This window comes from Cetorhinus maximus, chromosome 22, assembly GCF_964194155.1.
Source record: "Cetorhinus maximus chromosome 22, sCetMax3.hap1.1, whole genome shotgun sequence".
NCBI lineage: Eukaryota > Metazoa > Chordata > Chondrichthyes > Lamniformes > Cetorhinidae > Cetorhinus > Cetorhinus maximus.
Window position 1 is genome coordinate 18,677,563 of NC_135900.1, and position 17,076 is coordinate 18,694,638.

The 17,076-nt window shown below is 45.5% G+C and overlaps 1 protein-coding gene across 1 annotated transcript in view; it reads right to left on the reverse strand.

Moving 5' to 3' along the window:
- Window positions 1–16,540, reverse strand: part of LOC144696515 (carboxypeptidase M-like) — a 70,185-nt gene extending 53,645 nt beyond the window's left edge. Inside the window, exons 1-2 of the mRNA XM_078567902.1 lie at window positions 16,520–16,540; window positions 16,052–16,232 (exon numbers count right to left, since the gene is read on the reverse strand). Coding sequence (XP_078424028.1) covers window positions 16,052–16,217 — 166 coding nt within the window. The 5' untranslated portion in view covers window positions 16,218–16,232; window positions 16,520–16,540. The remainder of the gene's footprint in view (window positions 1–16,051; window positions 16,233–16,519) is intronic.
- Window positions 16,541–17,076: the final 536 nt, after the last annotated feature.

The window sequence follows — 17,076 nt, forward strand, 5'->3', positions numbered from 1 at the left end:
AATCTCCGAGGCATGGAGCTGCCTCGGAGAAATTGAATAGATTATAAAACATTTTAATAAATGAAGTAAAAATTCATTCAAACGTGTCTCCTCATGTGACAGTGTCATATGAGTTGGGACATGTTTGTGAAGTTGGGAAATTTAATTTATTTAATAAAAGCTTCAGGAAATCTCATCCCGCTCGTGGGTGAGGTTTCCTGAAAAACGTGAAGGCCACTTGGACTTTTCAGCTGCCCGCAAACCTTAAGTTTAATTAATCCCTTAATGGCCTTAATAGGCCACTGACATTTCCGTGGGCGCACAGCTGCCTCCAGCACGCGCCCGATGTCATCGTGTGTCAGGCCCGCCCCTCCACATACCAAAATTTTGCCCTATATTTCTGGTTTGCAACTGGTCTTCTACAATGAAGACAGACAAAATATTTGCTCAATGTCTCCGCCATTTCCTCATTCCCCATAATGTTTCTCTTGTTCCTACTTATAAAGGGACCAGTGCTTACTTTAGCTATTCTCTACCTTTTTATATACAGCTGTAAAAGCTCTTACAATCTGTTTTTATATATTCCTGGCCAGTTTCTCATTCTATTTTTCCCTTTTTATTAACTTTTTCTGGTCCTTTGCTGGTTTCAAAAATGCTCACAACCTTCAGGCTTGCTACTATTCTTTGCATCATTATAAGCCTCTTCTTTTAACCCAATGCTATCCTTAACTTCCATTTGTGGCTTACTGAGGATCTTTCTTGCTAAGTTTTTGTTTAAAATATAATGTATTTTTGTTAAACATTTTGAATTGTCTCTTTAAATGTTTTCCACTGTTTATTTACTCAATCAGCCCCAACCAGTTCTCCCTCATACCTATGTAATTGGCTTAAGTTTAAGGTTCTTGTTTGTGATTGGTTTTTGTCACTTTCAAAATAATGTGGAATTCAATTGTATTATGGTCACTATTTCCCAGTGGATCTTTTACTTTGAGATTAATAATTAACCCTGCCTCATCACACAACGCTATATCTAAAATACTTTCCTGTGGAATCAACTTAGGGATAAAGATGTCAAAAACATTCTACAAACTCATCTTCTCGACCACTCTTGCCAATTTAATTGGCCCAGTTTATAGGAAGATTAAAGTCCCCCACAATTATTACATTGCCTTGTTACGCCCTTCAATAATTTCTTGTTTAATGTTCTGTTTAAGTGTTAACATTTCAGGTTGTTATCCTCTCATCAAAACTGTTCTCTCTCTCTCGCTCCAGCTGTTGCCTGACCTACTGTGCATTTGCAGCATTTTCTGTTTTTATTTCGGGTATTCAACATCCCCAGTATTTTGCTTTCCTAACTATAAACTTTCAGTTTTTTCTAATAATTGAAAAGGAGCAGCGTGTAGGATAACCATTATATTTTATTTCTGTTTGTGGGTTAACTTTGAAGTAAGGACACAGGTTTTGTGGAAATGGACAGGCACCCATTTAACAGGAGTGCTCACTAGTTAATGATTGGCTTGAGAGTGACCCCTAGAGCCCCAATCAGCAACAACAACTCAAAATCCTGGAATTCCCTCCCTAACAGCACTATGGATGTACTGACACCACAGGGACTGCAGCAGTTCAACAATGCAGCTCACCACTACCTTCGCAGGGGCAATTAGGGATAGACAATAAATGCTGGCCTAGCCAGTGTTGCCCACATCCCATGAATAAATAATAAAAAACAACCACTTGCACTTATACGTCTCCGATAACATGGTGGTGTCCCCCTAGGTGCATCAAAGGCACAATCGGTCAAAAACGGATGCCAAGCCAAAAGGAGATATGGAGGAAGGAGTAGTGTAGTGAAGTGAAGTGAAAGATTTAGTCAAAGAAGTGGGTTCTAAGGCGGAAGGTAAAGAGAACCCTGTTGCTTCGCTTTTGTAAATACCACAGGCTGAATTTTTCTCCACAAGAGGTGGCGGGGGGAAAAAATAGGAGCCAGGTCTGTTTTTGGATTAGAAGTCAACCTACAGTGAGAAACTGGATTCGAGTTCAGATTTTCACAGGGGTGAGTCCTTAATTGACAGAGGCCGATTTCCTGTCCACTTAGAACCAGTGGGAGCAGAGATAGGAGGTGGGTCAGATGAAGCCTGAGACTCATCTAGACATCCACGGCAGCCATCACTGAGGCTACTGGCTGTCCTGAGGGAGATGATCTACAGTTTGTGCCAAAGCTTTCCACTTCACCAGAGGGAAGCGAGATGTCACAGGGGAGTCGGAGGGAACCAGGGCAGGTCAGACCCTCATCATCGATGCCGACCTCTATCTAATGCTGGAGGCTGTGGGGGAAGAGGATGGCAGGAATTTGCAGCAGGGAAACCTTTCCAGTGACGTGTCACTCCACCTCCAATTCCTCCTCTTACCTCCTGCTCCTACCCGATGAGCTGTCTTCCAGAACTTCCTTTCTCTAGGTCCACATTTCTTTGGAGCACTCGGTTTTGGAAAGCGCAGCAGACCATCACAATGTCAGAGGCACAGACAGGATGGTTTGGAGGGCATCACCTGACCAGTCCAGGCACTGGAATTGCCTTTTTTGAAGTCCGCTGGCCTGCCCAATAGCTAAGTTGGTATTAGTGTCCCTGTGCTGGAGGCTCCCATATAGGGGAGAGTAACCATCTCTTCCAGGGATCTCACTTGTCCCCTGGGATGCCTCCACACATTTTTTGGGTGAAGGGTGTTGGAGTGAATATTTGAGACGGCCTGGACTTTAAGAGGTTGAAGGATTTATGGCAGCTGCCAGGAAAGTGAATGCACAGATGGAGGATGCTCTTCTGGTCACAGACCAATTGGACATTGGAGGAGTAAAAGCCTTCCCTGTGGATTGATCTCACTAGTTGCTGGCAAACTTAATGGCACATGGGTGCAATCGATGATGCCCTGCAGCTGAAGGAGTCCAGTAATGGAGGCAAAATCCACTGCCCTCTGTCCATTGGAGGCTGTGGTGTCTGTCAAGAAGTGAATGTGCTGTCCAGCTCTGGCAAAGAGGGCATCAGCAATCAGTGGGATGCAGCGGTGTGCACTGTTTTTGGGACGCCACTAAGGTTTGCATCTGATCCTTGGAAGGAACTGGAAACAAAGTTCAAGGCCGCAATGATTTTAAGGGTCACTGACAGGGCATAGTGCCCATTTCTGCAAGGTCTTGGTGACAGTGGCACAGATATCTATGACCATCTGCCTGCAGAGTCGCAGTCTTGTGGTGCTAGTTCCCGATCACCTCCATGCAGCTCCATCTTGGGCAGTCAATCCTGTGTTGGGTTCAGCCACCATTGTCTTCCTGCCCATCTTTCCTCATCTTGATTCCTGAGATTCTGCCCAATCCTCCAGAGAACATTGTCCCTCATTGTCACTGGGCCCAAAATCTGAAGGTTTAGCCCTCATTGCCAGCTAGAGCATTTCATCTGGGCACATGGCTGCCCAATTATCCATGGCAGCTTTGTCACTGCTCTTCTGCCCCCTGCAATGCTAGGGGATGCTGACCCCATTCAAAGCCCAGGTGCTGAGTGCCCACCCTCCCTGCCACCTGTGCAGCATCAAGGGCACCACTTCCCAAGGACCCAGTTCCTCTTTGCCTTGCTGTCCCTCTATGGGGCTGGGGTGATGCCCTAGGGCAGCCATGAATGACTCCCACTCTTTACCCACCTCCCTTCAGCTGGTCAGCTTCTGAAAGCACGTGTAGCCTTTCTACCCCTTTGAAAATTTAAGGTCATCCCTTGACAAACTCTTTAACAACTTTAACTAATTTAATTGGTCTCAAATTAGAGGTGAGTAGGATTCCTGTCCTGTCCTTCCCCACCCTGGTGATTATTTCTGGCACTGGGATAAGCATCTTGAAATTGACATTCCACCCGGCACCAGTATTTTCAGGGGCTTTCCTGCCTCTGTTCCCGCCTTCTGGGGTGGGGTGGGCCCCAAAAATTCAATGCCTGAAAGCGGCACTAATGATATGTATATAATCTTCAAAGTCGTATGTTTATCAACATCTTGGGGGTTACCATTGACCAGAAACTGAACTGGGTCCCTCAGATCACTGCTGTGCCTACAAGAGCTGGTCCGAGGCTGGGAATTCTGCAGAGAGTAACTCACCTCCTGAGTCCCCAAAGCTTGTCCATCTACAAGGCACAAGTCAGGAGCGTGCTCGAATACTCTCCACTTGCCTGGATGAGTGCATCTCCAATAACACTCAAGCTCAATGCCATCCAGGACAAAGCAGCCTGCTTGATTGGCACCCCATCCACCACCTTAAACATTCACTCTTTCCACCACCAGCACACCATGGCAGCAGTGTGCACCATCTACAAGATGCACTGCAGGAACTCACCAAGGCTCCTTTCACAGCATCTTCCAGACCTAGAAGAAGGACAAGGGCAGCAGATGCATGGGAACACCAGCATCTGCAAGTTCCCCTCCAAGCCACACACCATCCTGACTTGGAACTGTTATCGCCATTCCTTCACTGTCGCTCAGTCAAAATCCTGTAATTCCCTCCTTAACAGCACGTCTATCTGTGTATTATCTATACAATATGGACTGCAATGGTTCAAGGTGGAGGCTCACCGCCACCTTCAAGGGCAATAGCCAGCGATGCCCACGTTCAGGTAAACAAATAATAAACATTTTGAGAATATATGAATTTTTAAATTTACCATGTAGCGGTTATGATCTGATGTTCTAATTTGCATGAATCAAAAACAAAGCGATACAAGAGACAAGTTTGCAGAGAATCGGGATATAGAAAATATTATTAATTCCCCCCACCCCCCATTTTCACCTTAAGTTCACGAAAAAAATGGTAGTCATAGTAAATGGAGATATGTGGTCTGTAACATGTGGACCTAATTTAAAAATATATATGTGCTGGAAAAACTGGAAGTAATAAAATGTCCCTAAAGTTCTTGTCCCAAAGGTGAGGGTGCATTTGCATCCTTTAGGTACTAAATGAAGTTATGATGCTTTGACAGTTTTCAGAATGTCATAAATGCTGAAATAATGTCCAAGGACTGGAGGATAGCAAATAGTTATTTCATTTTTTAACTACTACATTAGCCTAACAATGACAGATTGGCTAGCCCTACTTGCTTGTAGTCATTCCACATTTTACTGGGAAAGGAATATCTAAAGTGCATAGCAACAGTTTGTGACAGAGTAAATATGCTGGCTGTTCCAGCAGATGTAGTTTACTTGCTCCTAGTATGAAGGTTAAGAATCATGGAATACATGACAAACTGATTAGCTGGATTGAGGATTGGCTGAACAACAGAAGACAGAGGGTGGGGATAAATGGGTAAAAAGAACCTAGGGAAAGAAAAAGTTCAGTAACTACTTCCACTGGGTTCTGACCAAAGACCCCTGTTATTCATTAAAATTTGTGAATAATAAAGTTTGTGAATAATAGGAACTAGCTGCTGTGGGCATAATGAGGAGTGGAAAGGACACAGATTATTTTGAGACATCAGCAGCAATCGTGTAAATGAGCTGAATAAGAGAGGCAATTTTAAATGTGGAAAAATTCCAGTAACTTTATCCAGAATTTCTGTTAGAGTACATAAACAGGGTTTCCACCAATCTTCTGCCAAGGTTACAGCAGCTGATGGGGGAATCCTCTGTGCCCTGAACAAAATTTGACACTATACTAGGGGTGGAATTGTTCCAGATTTGCACTAAATATGGTAGTGGGTGGGTAAAACAACAGTTTACCTGCCAGCCATGATAGCAGGTTTTCACACTGTATTGCCCCAAACCCCTCACGTTATTTATGCATTCTCGGGAACACGTTGTTTCCATGGCAGGTGCCCACCCGCCATCACTCGCTGCTTCTACACACACCGGGCGCCATATTTAAAAGTCCAACTGCATGCAGTGCTTCCAGCCCACAACTGCTGCAAGGAAGATTTCCACGAAAAGCAAAAAGACTGCAGCCCCAGGTTCAGCGATGCATCTTTGGAATGCCTTTTGGATACCGTGGAAGCCCGCCGGGATGTCCTCTACCCCGGCTCTGGCCGCAGGATGAGCAGAGGCCTGACCAATCAGGCTTGGGAAGGTGGTGGTCAGTGCCAATGCCCTTCAAAAAGAGGACAGCCACCCAGTGCTGCAAGAGGATGAACGATCTCTGCCGTTCCGCCAAGGTAAGTCACTCTTGTCACTCTCAACTCACAAAGCCATCACACATCCACAGGGCCTCATTCACTGCCGGTTCAAGGGACATCACCATTCACTCTCAATCTCACACACCTTCGTTGTCCTTATCCTGTCCATGGGACCACTCACGCATGCCAGGCATACTTAACATTTGGCCTGGCAGATGTCCTGCTTACACTTTCTCCATCTCTATTCATGCAGGACAAGCTGGCACACAACAGGGAGAGATCGCAGACCAGTAGAGGAATGCCTGAAATCAAGGTCTTCATGGACTTTGAAAGCAGAGACATTCAGCTGGCTGGCAATGATCTGGACTAGTCCTGTGCTAATGTGGAGGTCAGCAGTACTCTACCAAGTGAGGATCCAGCAGTGCAATGTACATCAGATAACCATGCTGAGAGTGATGTTCTGTTTCACAGGCCACTGCCATGGACTAATTATCTCCCCTTCTTCCGCAGGCACATCTGGGAAACAGCCGACAGAATCCATGACCCTGGGCTACCAATCAAGCCCCGAAGAAGCCTCTGAAGAGAAATCGGGAGGCACCCTCCTTGAAGCCCCATCACAGCGCTCACCCACACCCTCCAGCAGCATAGAGACACACACCTCAGTGGGACCTAGCTTTAGAATAGCCCTGGGATCACAATCTAGTGATATCGTACTGATCAGCAGCAGGCAGGGACTTCCCAGATCTCCAACACTCGGTGGACTGCTGGAGGCCAGAAATTTGCTGAGTCCGAGTCAGATGATGAGCCTTTGGATTCAGCCATGTCATAGCTGCTAGGGTTGCAAAGGCAAACTTGGGAACATCAGGAAGGGATGTCCGCTGCACTCAAGATTGCAGACATGCTGGAGGAGTCCGTCTGCCTCACTGGAGGTGATAGTACTGGCATTCCAATGCACTGAAGTCAACATTGGCAGGATGGCAGCCACCACGGAGACCTTGGTCCATGATGTTGCTCCCGCACTGGTGCGTGGGCACAACTCCATTGCTGATACCAGTTGGCCTCCAACACGGTACACGAGAGGGATGCCGAGCAGCTCAATCTCAACCCAGCTACCCCTCCTCAAGGAGTCAGCCATGGGCACCCATAGGGAGGAGGATCAGCAGGTGCACACTCCGGGCCCATCCACGCAGGTGGCTCCAGGGGTGTCTGGCCCATCGGAATCCTCTCTTCCTGCAACCTCAGCAGCTCCAGAGGCCAAGGAGGGTGCCACTGTCACACAGTACGACCCCGAAAGCAGGCCAGGGCCCTCCAAGTCTTGGTCCTCCAAGGGATGCCCAGCAAGGTCATCAGACAGGAGGCGTTGCCGTCAGCAGGCTGCTCCATCTTCAGTGTGAATGTCCGGAGACCACCAAGAATTAGCGGCAGAGTTAGGAAAGCTAAGAAGAATTAGTTGCACAGCCTGGGCACGGGTGATATTCACTTGTACATACTGTTCACTATTGTCAATAAACTCCCAAGAATGTCTCTCTGCCTATGGCTACTTGTTCTGATGAGCAGTGTTCTTGTCGCTCAGATGTGAAACCTTTCTGCACCAGATAAAGGCAGGTGTCTCAGTCCCGGGCCTCTTCCCTGTGCTCTGTGCAACCTTCAGACCAAAGTGACGGTCTGGCCTCACATTCCCTGGACACATTACTGATGCCTGCACCTCGATGATGCATGTCATTGCTACCAGAATGTAGTGGGCAGGCGCCAGAGAGTTCCATAATTTTCTCTGTGCTCTCAGCACTTTTAAAGGTGGGGCTGGCCCCCATCTCATCAGCATCTGATGACCACTGACACTGTGCTCCTGAAGGGCTCAGTTGCTGAAGGTGGACAAAGGATCAGATGCTTCATGGCTGTGTCTCTATATGACCCTGATCACAGAGCGCAAGCGAGCTGCCCTCAGAGGCTATGTGAAGATCTATGTAGTGTCCTCAATGTATGTCATCATCCTCCTGCAATTGAGCAACTATTAGTGCCTCCATCTCCATGACAGGAGCATTCTCTCTGCCATAAGCCAGATTGGAGTCAAAATGTTCATAGGTGCGATGTGAGGATCTATGGGGTCATCATCCTCCACAAATCTAGCAGCTATGAAGGCCTCCCGAGTCTGCCTGCCTTGTCTGGCCGGTGCGAGGGCCTCTTCCCCTTCATCGTTGCCTGAGGACCTCCTCACCCTCATTGGCGTCCTCCTCGGAGACCTCCAGCTCCTCCATCTCTTCAGCCAGCTCCTCTCCCCGTTGCAGCACCAGGTTGTAAAGGGCACAGCAGATGATGCGTGACATCCTCTGTGGACTGTATTGCAGGGCTCCACCAGACCAGGCACCGGAACCACATCTTCAGCTTCCTGATGGTCTGCTCCACCAAGTTGCGAGCTGTGGCATGAGCCTCATTATACCATTGCTTTGTTGCAGCCTGAGGCCGCTGCACAGGTATCAGCCACATCCACTGTGGGTAGCTCTTGTCCAAGGAGCCAACCCTGCAGCCTCTGTGGATCCTGGAAGAATTTAGGGATCTGAGACCGACTGAGGATGTGGGAGTCACGCACACTCCCTGGAAACCATGCACTTACATGCAGGATGCGTTTCTGGTGGTGGCACACCAGCTGCACATTCAGCAAGTGGAACCCCTTGCGGTTGATGTAGTTCACTGCGTGTTGTGATAGAGATCTGAGCGCCACATGAGTGCAGTCAATTGCACCCTGCACCTGTGGGAAACCCAAGATCTGGGCGAATCTAATCATTCTTGCATCCTGGCACTGGGCAAAAAGCACAAAGTTGTGCCCTTGCAAAGATGGCATCCGTGACCTCATGGATGCATTTGTGGGTGGAGGCTTGAGATCCCACATAGGCCACCTGTGGAGCCCTGAAAGGAGCCACTGGCATAGAAATTGAGTGCCATGGTCACTTTCATGGCCACTGACAGTGGATGCGCTCCATGTGCCCATGGTACCAAATCCTGCGGTAGCTGGCAGATGTGACTGAACAGTTCCCTCGACATGTGCAGTCTTGGGCAACACTGGTTCTTGGTTATCTGCAGGAATGAAAGACTGTGTCTATCAACCCTGGGTGTCGCTAAGTGCTGACCAGCATCAGCTCACTGTGGCTCTTTGGCAGTGTGTGCAGGGGCCCTAGCTGCCCCTTCATGAGGTTGCTGCTCCTGCCTCTGCGCAGCCAGGAGCCTCAGTCACTCTCTCCTCTGTCATCTTCACTCTCTGTAGGCCATCAGTCATACAGCTAGTCCGTCAGGCTCCATGATCCTGATGTACTCCTCCTGCAGGATGAAAGGGACACACATTGTCAGCATGGGTGTACTAAGAACCTGTCCTGGTTAAGTCTGAAGGCCCCTTAATGCTTCCCAGAGTGTGCTGGCCACCACTTGGATGGGGAGAAATTAGTGCACTGCATGGCTGCCCAAAACTCCACCCACCTCTGCCCCACTCTAGCCCAACCAATTGGCAGCAGCTTCGCCCAGTGGACGACATGCTGTGCTCTCAGCTCAGGCATTCTCCTAACCTGCACTGCAAGGCTGCGCTGTTAGCTTGAACCATGGAGGAGACTGGTCCACCCAGGATGCTGAGATTGCAGGGGGCTGTGAGCACCTCCAGCAGTGACTGCTCCATGGCCAGCTTTAGCAAGGAGATTGTACAACATGTGCAGTCGTCCAACTCTTCTGCAGTCCACTAAAACGCTCATGATTTTGCAGTCTATGCCGCAGGGTGTGGTGGTGGGGGGTGGGGGGTGGGGGGTGCGGGGGCACTGGGAGCTTTGGAGCACTTTGATGCCTCTGCGTTGCTCGAGTGGGCAGATAAGCCTGAAGCCCGACCCCGATTATATCAACTTGGCTCCGCCTGAACAGTCTCAGTGGAAAGGTCACTTTATACAGGTTTCCTTAATGCATGGCTACTTCCCTTGCCCACCCTGAATGCTTGTATGCTATATTCAACAGCAGGGCTGCCCTTAACTGCCCCTTGGCAATGCTCCTCAAGCTTGAAGTCCAACAGGTGACCCTGGCGAGCGCTGCGCAATGTTACTGTGTACTCACCTCCGAGTTCCCCTCAAAGTGCAGCCTGCCAAGTGCACGTATTTTTTATGCTGTTGTGAAGCACATTGGTGTGCCTTCTCACCAACGTGGATGGACAATCCAGCAGAGGGGTGGGGGGGAGGGGGGGGTGTGATTCCAGCTGGCCGGCCTAATAACGGACATGCTGATGTATTACAGTGAAGTTCCTGACGTCCAATGGTGGGAAACGTGGCCCGCCATCAGTGGGCTGAGCGGACGATCACAAACTGGTTTCACGCGGTCATGAAGCTGATCTTGCCATATTGTCCGCTCATGCCATGGAACACGCCCGACACCAGCGGGCACGGAAAATCCCAGCCTAGACTATAACAATGAACCATAAACAGTCACCTCTCCTGCATTTAATCAGAAATAACACTGATCTCCCCAGTGCTTGACTGTCTTTACCGTGAGAAGTTGAGTCATTTGAACAAGTTTGGAGAATCACTCCCTGACATGCTGGGTTCACTGGCCTCAGTCAGCGTAGTGGTGGGGATGATTCAATTAGTCTCAGTGATCTAAGGTTACAATTGGTAAGAAGGAAAAAAAACCAAGGTTTTCAAACGTAATTGTCACCCATTTACTCCAGCTGGAATAAAGTTGTGACTGCACATCATACAAGGAATAAAATTAGCCCTGGCTGTGATGCTTCCAGGGTTCAATAGCCTGACACTTAAGGTCCAATTTGAACTCTAAGTAAATGGGTTGAGAGTGTTCTAAAACAGGCCCTTACTCTCTACACATGCAGAATGACAACTTGGCTGAGGTACCAGATGACAGCTGGCACTGCCAAGCAAGCATTGGACCAGATTCTGGCTGGGGTGCAGATGAATTTTGTATAAACAGTAGGTATGCACAGTTATAATGGTCTGCTGAATTAGTTTTGATTACTCCCAAAGCAGTCAGAAAAGACATTTATTTCTTCCCCCACCCACTGCACCCCCTCCCACCCAAATTGGCCCGGGTTTTTAAAATCTAATTTTTCACTCCCCCTGGGAGATCACATGGCTTTTGGATAATGAGTGGATATATTGCGATATCCCAATATCTAAGCCCATTTCCAAGAAAAATATGCAAAATTAAAAAGAAAACAAACAAATAATTGGTTGGCAGTACCAAGGCCTTCAATACACTATAAACAGGATGTGTAGAGAAGTATTGCCTTTCTTCAGCATCAGTTTTATAGCTATTTTAAGAATAGTTCCTCAGAACAACTATGCACATACAGAGGTCAAGAATATAAGAATTTCTGGGATCATGAATAGCCATTATTTATTTCTTCGACACCGCTGCCCAGCTTCTTGCTATATTAAGTCGTCATTTTGTTTCAGTAGCCAGCACCCTTGCCTTGGATTCACAAAAGGCTGTGAGTTCAAGACCCACACCAGTATTCAGGCTTATAATCTAGGCTAGCACTTCAGTGCAATACTGATTATATCCTGCATGGTTAGAAATGTCGCTTTTCAAATGAGACTTTAAACTAACGACTTATCTATTTAACCATTCTCAGGCAAACAATACCCACATCCTATCTCTGGTTACCCTGAGAAGAGGTTAGCGGACCATCAATCATTTGTGCTGGTTCAATCCAACCAAAGGGTTTGCTAGGCCACTTCAAAGCAGCTAGAGTCACAGAAGCCAGATGAAGTAATGAAGTAATGACAGAATATTTCCTTTCAGGATATTAGTGATGCAGGTGTGTGAACCAGTAAAGAGCAAATCCAGCTTCCTGATCAGTTGTTATATTCTTGAATTAAAATTCAATTTTAATTTGCCTTCTGTTCATTATTACTCTGGGACCATAATTAGCCAGTACACTTCTGCCAATTCAGGTGGAACTCAGATCCATGGCACAATTTGGAAAAGCCAGCTTTCCTGGAAAATATTCATCCATCAACCTACACAATCAAATCACTTTCACTATTTGACAGACCTTACTGTGTGAACATTAGCCTTCATGTTTATCTAATAGCAGTAACTGCACCTTAAAAATAATTAAATGACTGAACTTCTTTGGGATGGCCAGTGGGTATGAAAAGTGCCACCTAAATTCAAACTATTTCTTTGTTTTCTCAATTCCTTCTCTCGTTGAAAAGCTGGTCAATTGTGTGTCGGAATACATTTTCTGATCAGCAAAGTTCATATCCAAACATTTTAATCTGCTCAAATTACATTCCTCAAAATAAATGGGCTATTACCTAGCTAGCAGAAACACAGGAATGTATATTAGGATCATGATTTAGGATTAACTGGCCAATAAATTCAACAGCACTAACAGTCTGCTTCAAACAAACAAACAAACAAACACACAAACAGGTCCACAAAATTCAAAAGGATAAATCAGCAACAAGGGATAGAAACACAACTGAAATATAGAGTTAAAAACAAAAAGCTAAAAGCTTCTGCCGAAGGGTCATGAGGACTCGAAACGTCAACTGTTTTCTTCTCCACCGATGCTGCCAGACCTGCTGAGCTTTTCCAGTTTCTGTTTTTGTTTTAAAATATAGAGTTGCCTGTGCATCAAGACTGGATTGCAATGGTTGCATATAGTCTCTAGCCCATCTTTTGTACACACTCTGCTGTGGAGAAACTTCAGTCTATTGATTCACATAAGCACATTTCATATGCTATTGATCCTTAGGTGCCAGTTGATCAACCCAGCCAGCAACAGGTTGATTTGTTTACCATCAGGCTCTTTGCCATGGGTTTCATTGGTACTTAAAACTGACTCTGCCTCATCCCTTTTTAAAGGCACAATTTCCTCTAAAAGGAATGTATACTTTTCCCAATGATATGCAACCATAGTAGTAAATTACAGCCAGAAATCTGCTGGAGTTCTTTCAAGTTTTATTCACTTTAAGAACCGTTTTATCTAATTCAGGGTTGCAGGGAGTCAGAGCCTATCCAGTCAAGCAATGGGCACTAGGCAGGATACACCCAGGATGGGACGCCAGTCTATCACAGGGCACACACTCACACTACAGGGCAATTTACTGTAGCCAATGCACCTAACCAGCACGTCTTTGGGCAGTGGGAGAAAACCTGAACACCTGGCGGAAACCCACGCAGACAGAGGGAGAATGTGCAAACTCCACACAGACAGACACCCAAGGTCAGAATCAAACCCAGGTCCCTGGAGCTGTGAGGTAGCAGCAATAACCACTGCCCCTAAATGTTTATTCTTCCTCTTAATTCTACATGTGTCCACTGATATGGATTACTGACTGTTGCTGCTTGATTTGAAGTCACTTCATTGCATATTACAATTTGTTCTTTTTTCAAAAACAGTGGCTCTCATCTTTTTCCCCCCTCAACGTCATTTAACATTAAACTCTGTCTGCATACATTTTGGCAGCATATATATGAAGGTGGAGGAGGCAAACCCATTTTTAATCTTTTGGATGCTTAAGTTCTGGGGTTGGAATAGCCAATCAACTCTAGCAATTACTATATATTTTTAAACTACTCACAGGGATCTGCAAAACATATGCCATAAAATTAATATGTATTGCAGTAATATTTCTTTTAAATCCCCATCCCTTTGTCCTTCCTATGCTTCTCATGCCCTACCCATCCCTTTCATTCCTCCCATATCACCCCATCCCTTCTCCCTATGCCATCCCCATCCCATACAAGCCACCAGCTCCCATGCCGTCCCTCCTCCATACCAACGCTCCCTCCCATGCCATGACCCCCCATGCCATCACCTCCCTCCCAGGCCATTCTGCTACTCTCCCCACCCCCTTCAGCCAGGGTAACCGTTGTTGGGCTCCTCAATTTCTGCTGTTTCTCCACCCCCCCCCCCCCCAATCCCTGCCACCGCCAGCACCAATTGTTGGCAGCTACATGCACATCATGTGCTTCTGTCCCATAATGCCCCATGTGCCCTCACCCATCAAATCAACCCATGGACCAATCAGAAAAGTGCATACAGGCAAAAACTGTGCATTATAGATTGAATGACTGAGCCTAGGAATTACAGTTTGTATTAGCGGAAATGTTTAAAATGTGTTAAAATAGTAATCAGAACAATATCATAAATTAGTAACAGAAGAAAAATTTAATGTTTGATGTACAGTATATATACACACTTCTAAAATTGCCATTGAACTGCTTAGACTACTTTGAGCATGGTAAGTTAAGATCTTAATTGTACACCAGAACTATAAACAGGTTGTAATCCTTTAGGTACAGTTAATGCTTAGAGAAATCTGGACACCTTGTTTTAACCAATAGAACTCCACCACAAGATTTCATGTTTATCATATGTAAAAGATTAATAAAACACAACTATTAACTTAACAATGGTTCTTAACTGCTTAGGTTATCTGTTCAGCTTTACTACTTACTTCCCCAAGAATTCTCTTATCCAAATGATAGAATTATTTACTTCTGTTGGGAACCACTCAAAAGTATGGGAATTTACTTTAATTCTCCTTTGTTCCAGCTATTCTCTGAGGTAAGACTCTTTGTCCCAGTCCCATGTACTTGCTGCCTTCTCAATGCTTCCCAGCTAATTCTACTGATTTATTTCTTTGTCACAAGGCTCTATGAGGACTGCTGTAGCTTTCTTCCACCAGCTGCGTGCTAGAGTTAATTTTCCAGCTGCTTTTCCCTCAAAATCCAAACTGAGATGAAGCATTCCATACAGAACAATGAAGATAGTATTTCCTCAGTTTAACTGCTGGCCAAATGCCATCAGCTTTGGCTATCTTCTCTCAATGAGCTGCAGACTGTCAGATCAAGTTGATTGCTTCCAGAACTCCAATTGCAACAAGGTTAGCCTCCTTTTATTGAGGGTTACTGTACATTTCTTCCTTTAGCTTCCAGTTAAACAAATCTTCCAATCATTTTCCCCCTTTCCAACTTTGTCTAATACTAACACCCATTAGTAGGCTGCACCATGGATGAGAGATCTAGCATTTACTCTACTCTAGGTGTAGGTCTGGCTTTATCTCTCGACTTCCAATGAGCTACAATCTACATAAGACCCAAAGCTGGCACTGACTTAGTTGCTTTCCCAAACATTAACCAGTCCTGCCTGTTGGCTATGCCCTAGATCAATTCACAAATAATTCAAACAAAGAATCTCATTAAGTTCCACCCATCTCCATGGCAGTGTGACACACAGCCAGTTCCCAGGTAGAAATGCGGATTACCTAATTTATTTCAAAGCTTTGCTTTAATTTTATCGAAGAGTACTGGAACAACACGGCTTTTACTGGAATAGCCTCAAATCTCAAGTTCTTTAGCTAAGTGAGCCCACCTGCTGTTTTAGGATCTTACCTTTCTAGCTGTTAAGGTTGGGGGTCATGTTGACTTAAGTGTAATAAACTCCAAACTTGTTTGAATTATATTCACGCCAAGGTCGCTGATCATCCCAACCAGATGCCCCCATTCTCCATAGTCAAAACTTTAATTTCCAAAACTAAAAATAGCATTCTAAAACATGAACTGGACATTCGCAACAAAGTCGATTTATAACATTTACAAATGAAAAGCCTCCTGTGTGTTGAATTGCGTTACTTGGAGTTAACAGAGACGAACCGTTTCGCAACGACCACTTTATCGCTTCCGAATGTGGGGTTCTGCAATTTTGTGGAGCTGACCTCAAACTTGTAAAGAAGATTGATGCGGTATATAATTCAATGCGGACCATTAAATAAAAAGAACATTCCTAAGCAGCTTCAAAGGAAATTTGTTTCGTTGAGATTAGGCAATTTGAAGAGGAAATGTTTTTGTATAATATTTATAAAATCTCCCACAGAGAAATATTACACCAAGTTTGCATCCACTGCTAATGAATTCCTTCAAACCAATAAGTGCTTCACTTGCATACCCACCGGTCACAGATTTCCCAACGCTATACAAGTGTGTAATTGATGGGTACTTTGTGTTGATATCGCGTAAATACGATTCCAATTCTTTGGTATTGTGGTATTTAAACTCTAGCGCCGTCACGTAGGGAATAGTTGCCCAAACCCACAGAAACTTTATGCTGCGGAACATCTTTCGAAAGGCTTTCTGAAAGAACAGAAATATAAGTTGCAGTGTATCCGCTATCAAACTCCGGTCCTCTCGGACTATTTGGCAATTAAAAAAAAATCTGAAACCTGAATATTCATGTAATTTCTCTTTAAGTCTATTTAAAACGAGGAATGAATAGATTAGCACACTAAAAAGGTTAACTTTTTTTTTGAAAAATATACTTTATTCATAAAATATCTGGAAGAACATTCCAAAACATTTCAAAATCACCATCACAAAAGTGCAATCAGGTTCAATTTGGGAGAGCAAAAAGTGTTCCTTACCTGGTGGTTCTATTGACGAGCCACGAGCAAACACCATCTCACGTTACTTTCGGAGTTTTTTTTGCTATTTATTCTGCTGCGCTGCTACGATTCACCAACTAGCTGCCTGGTCGTTTGATTGACAGCAGAAATAGCCATATATACGTTGCACAGGGTTTAGGCTATTAGCCGGTAAGAAACTCGAGCACTAATCAACACACAGCAAGGCGTGTCTCTCACCCACCCCACCCCTCTATCCACCCACCATCCACCTTTCCCCCCCACCCGACTCCCGCATACAAACTGCCTTTGTTTAAGAGATAGATGGTCAGTTTTGCCTGTTGTGGTTAGTTAGTGGCAGTATCCCTGATAGATGTGGGCTTAGTCAGCAGTACTGCCTGCCTGTAATACGGTACTCGAAGAGGAGGCACTTCCTTGGGCGTACATTCCTATGCTAGCATGATAATTCCGTCCGTGGTCAAAAGCAGAAGACTGCAGGTCGATGCTGGAAACTTCAAATTCAGCAGGTCAGGTAACATTTGGAGAAGAAACAAAAACAGAATTACCTGGAAAAACTC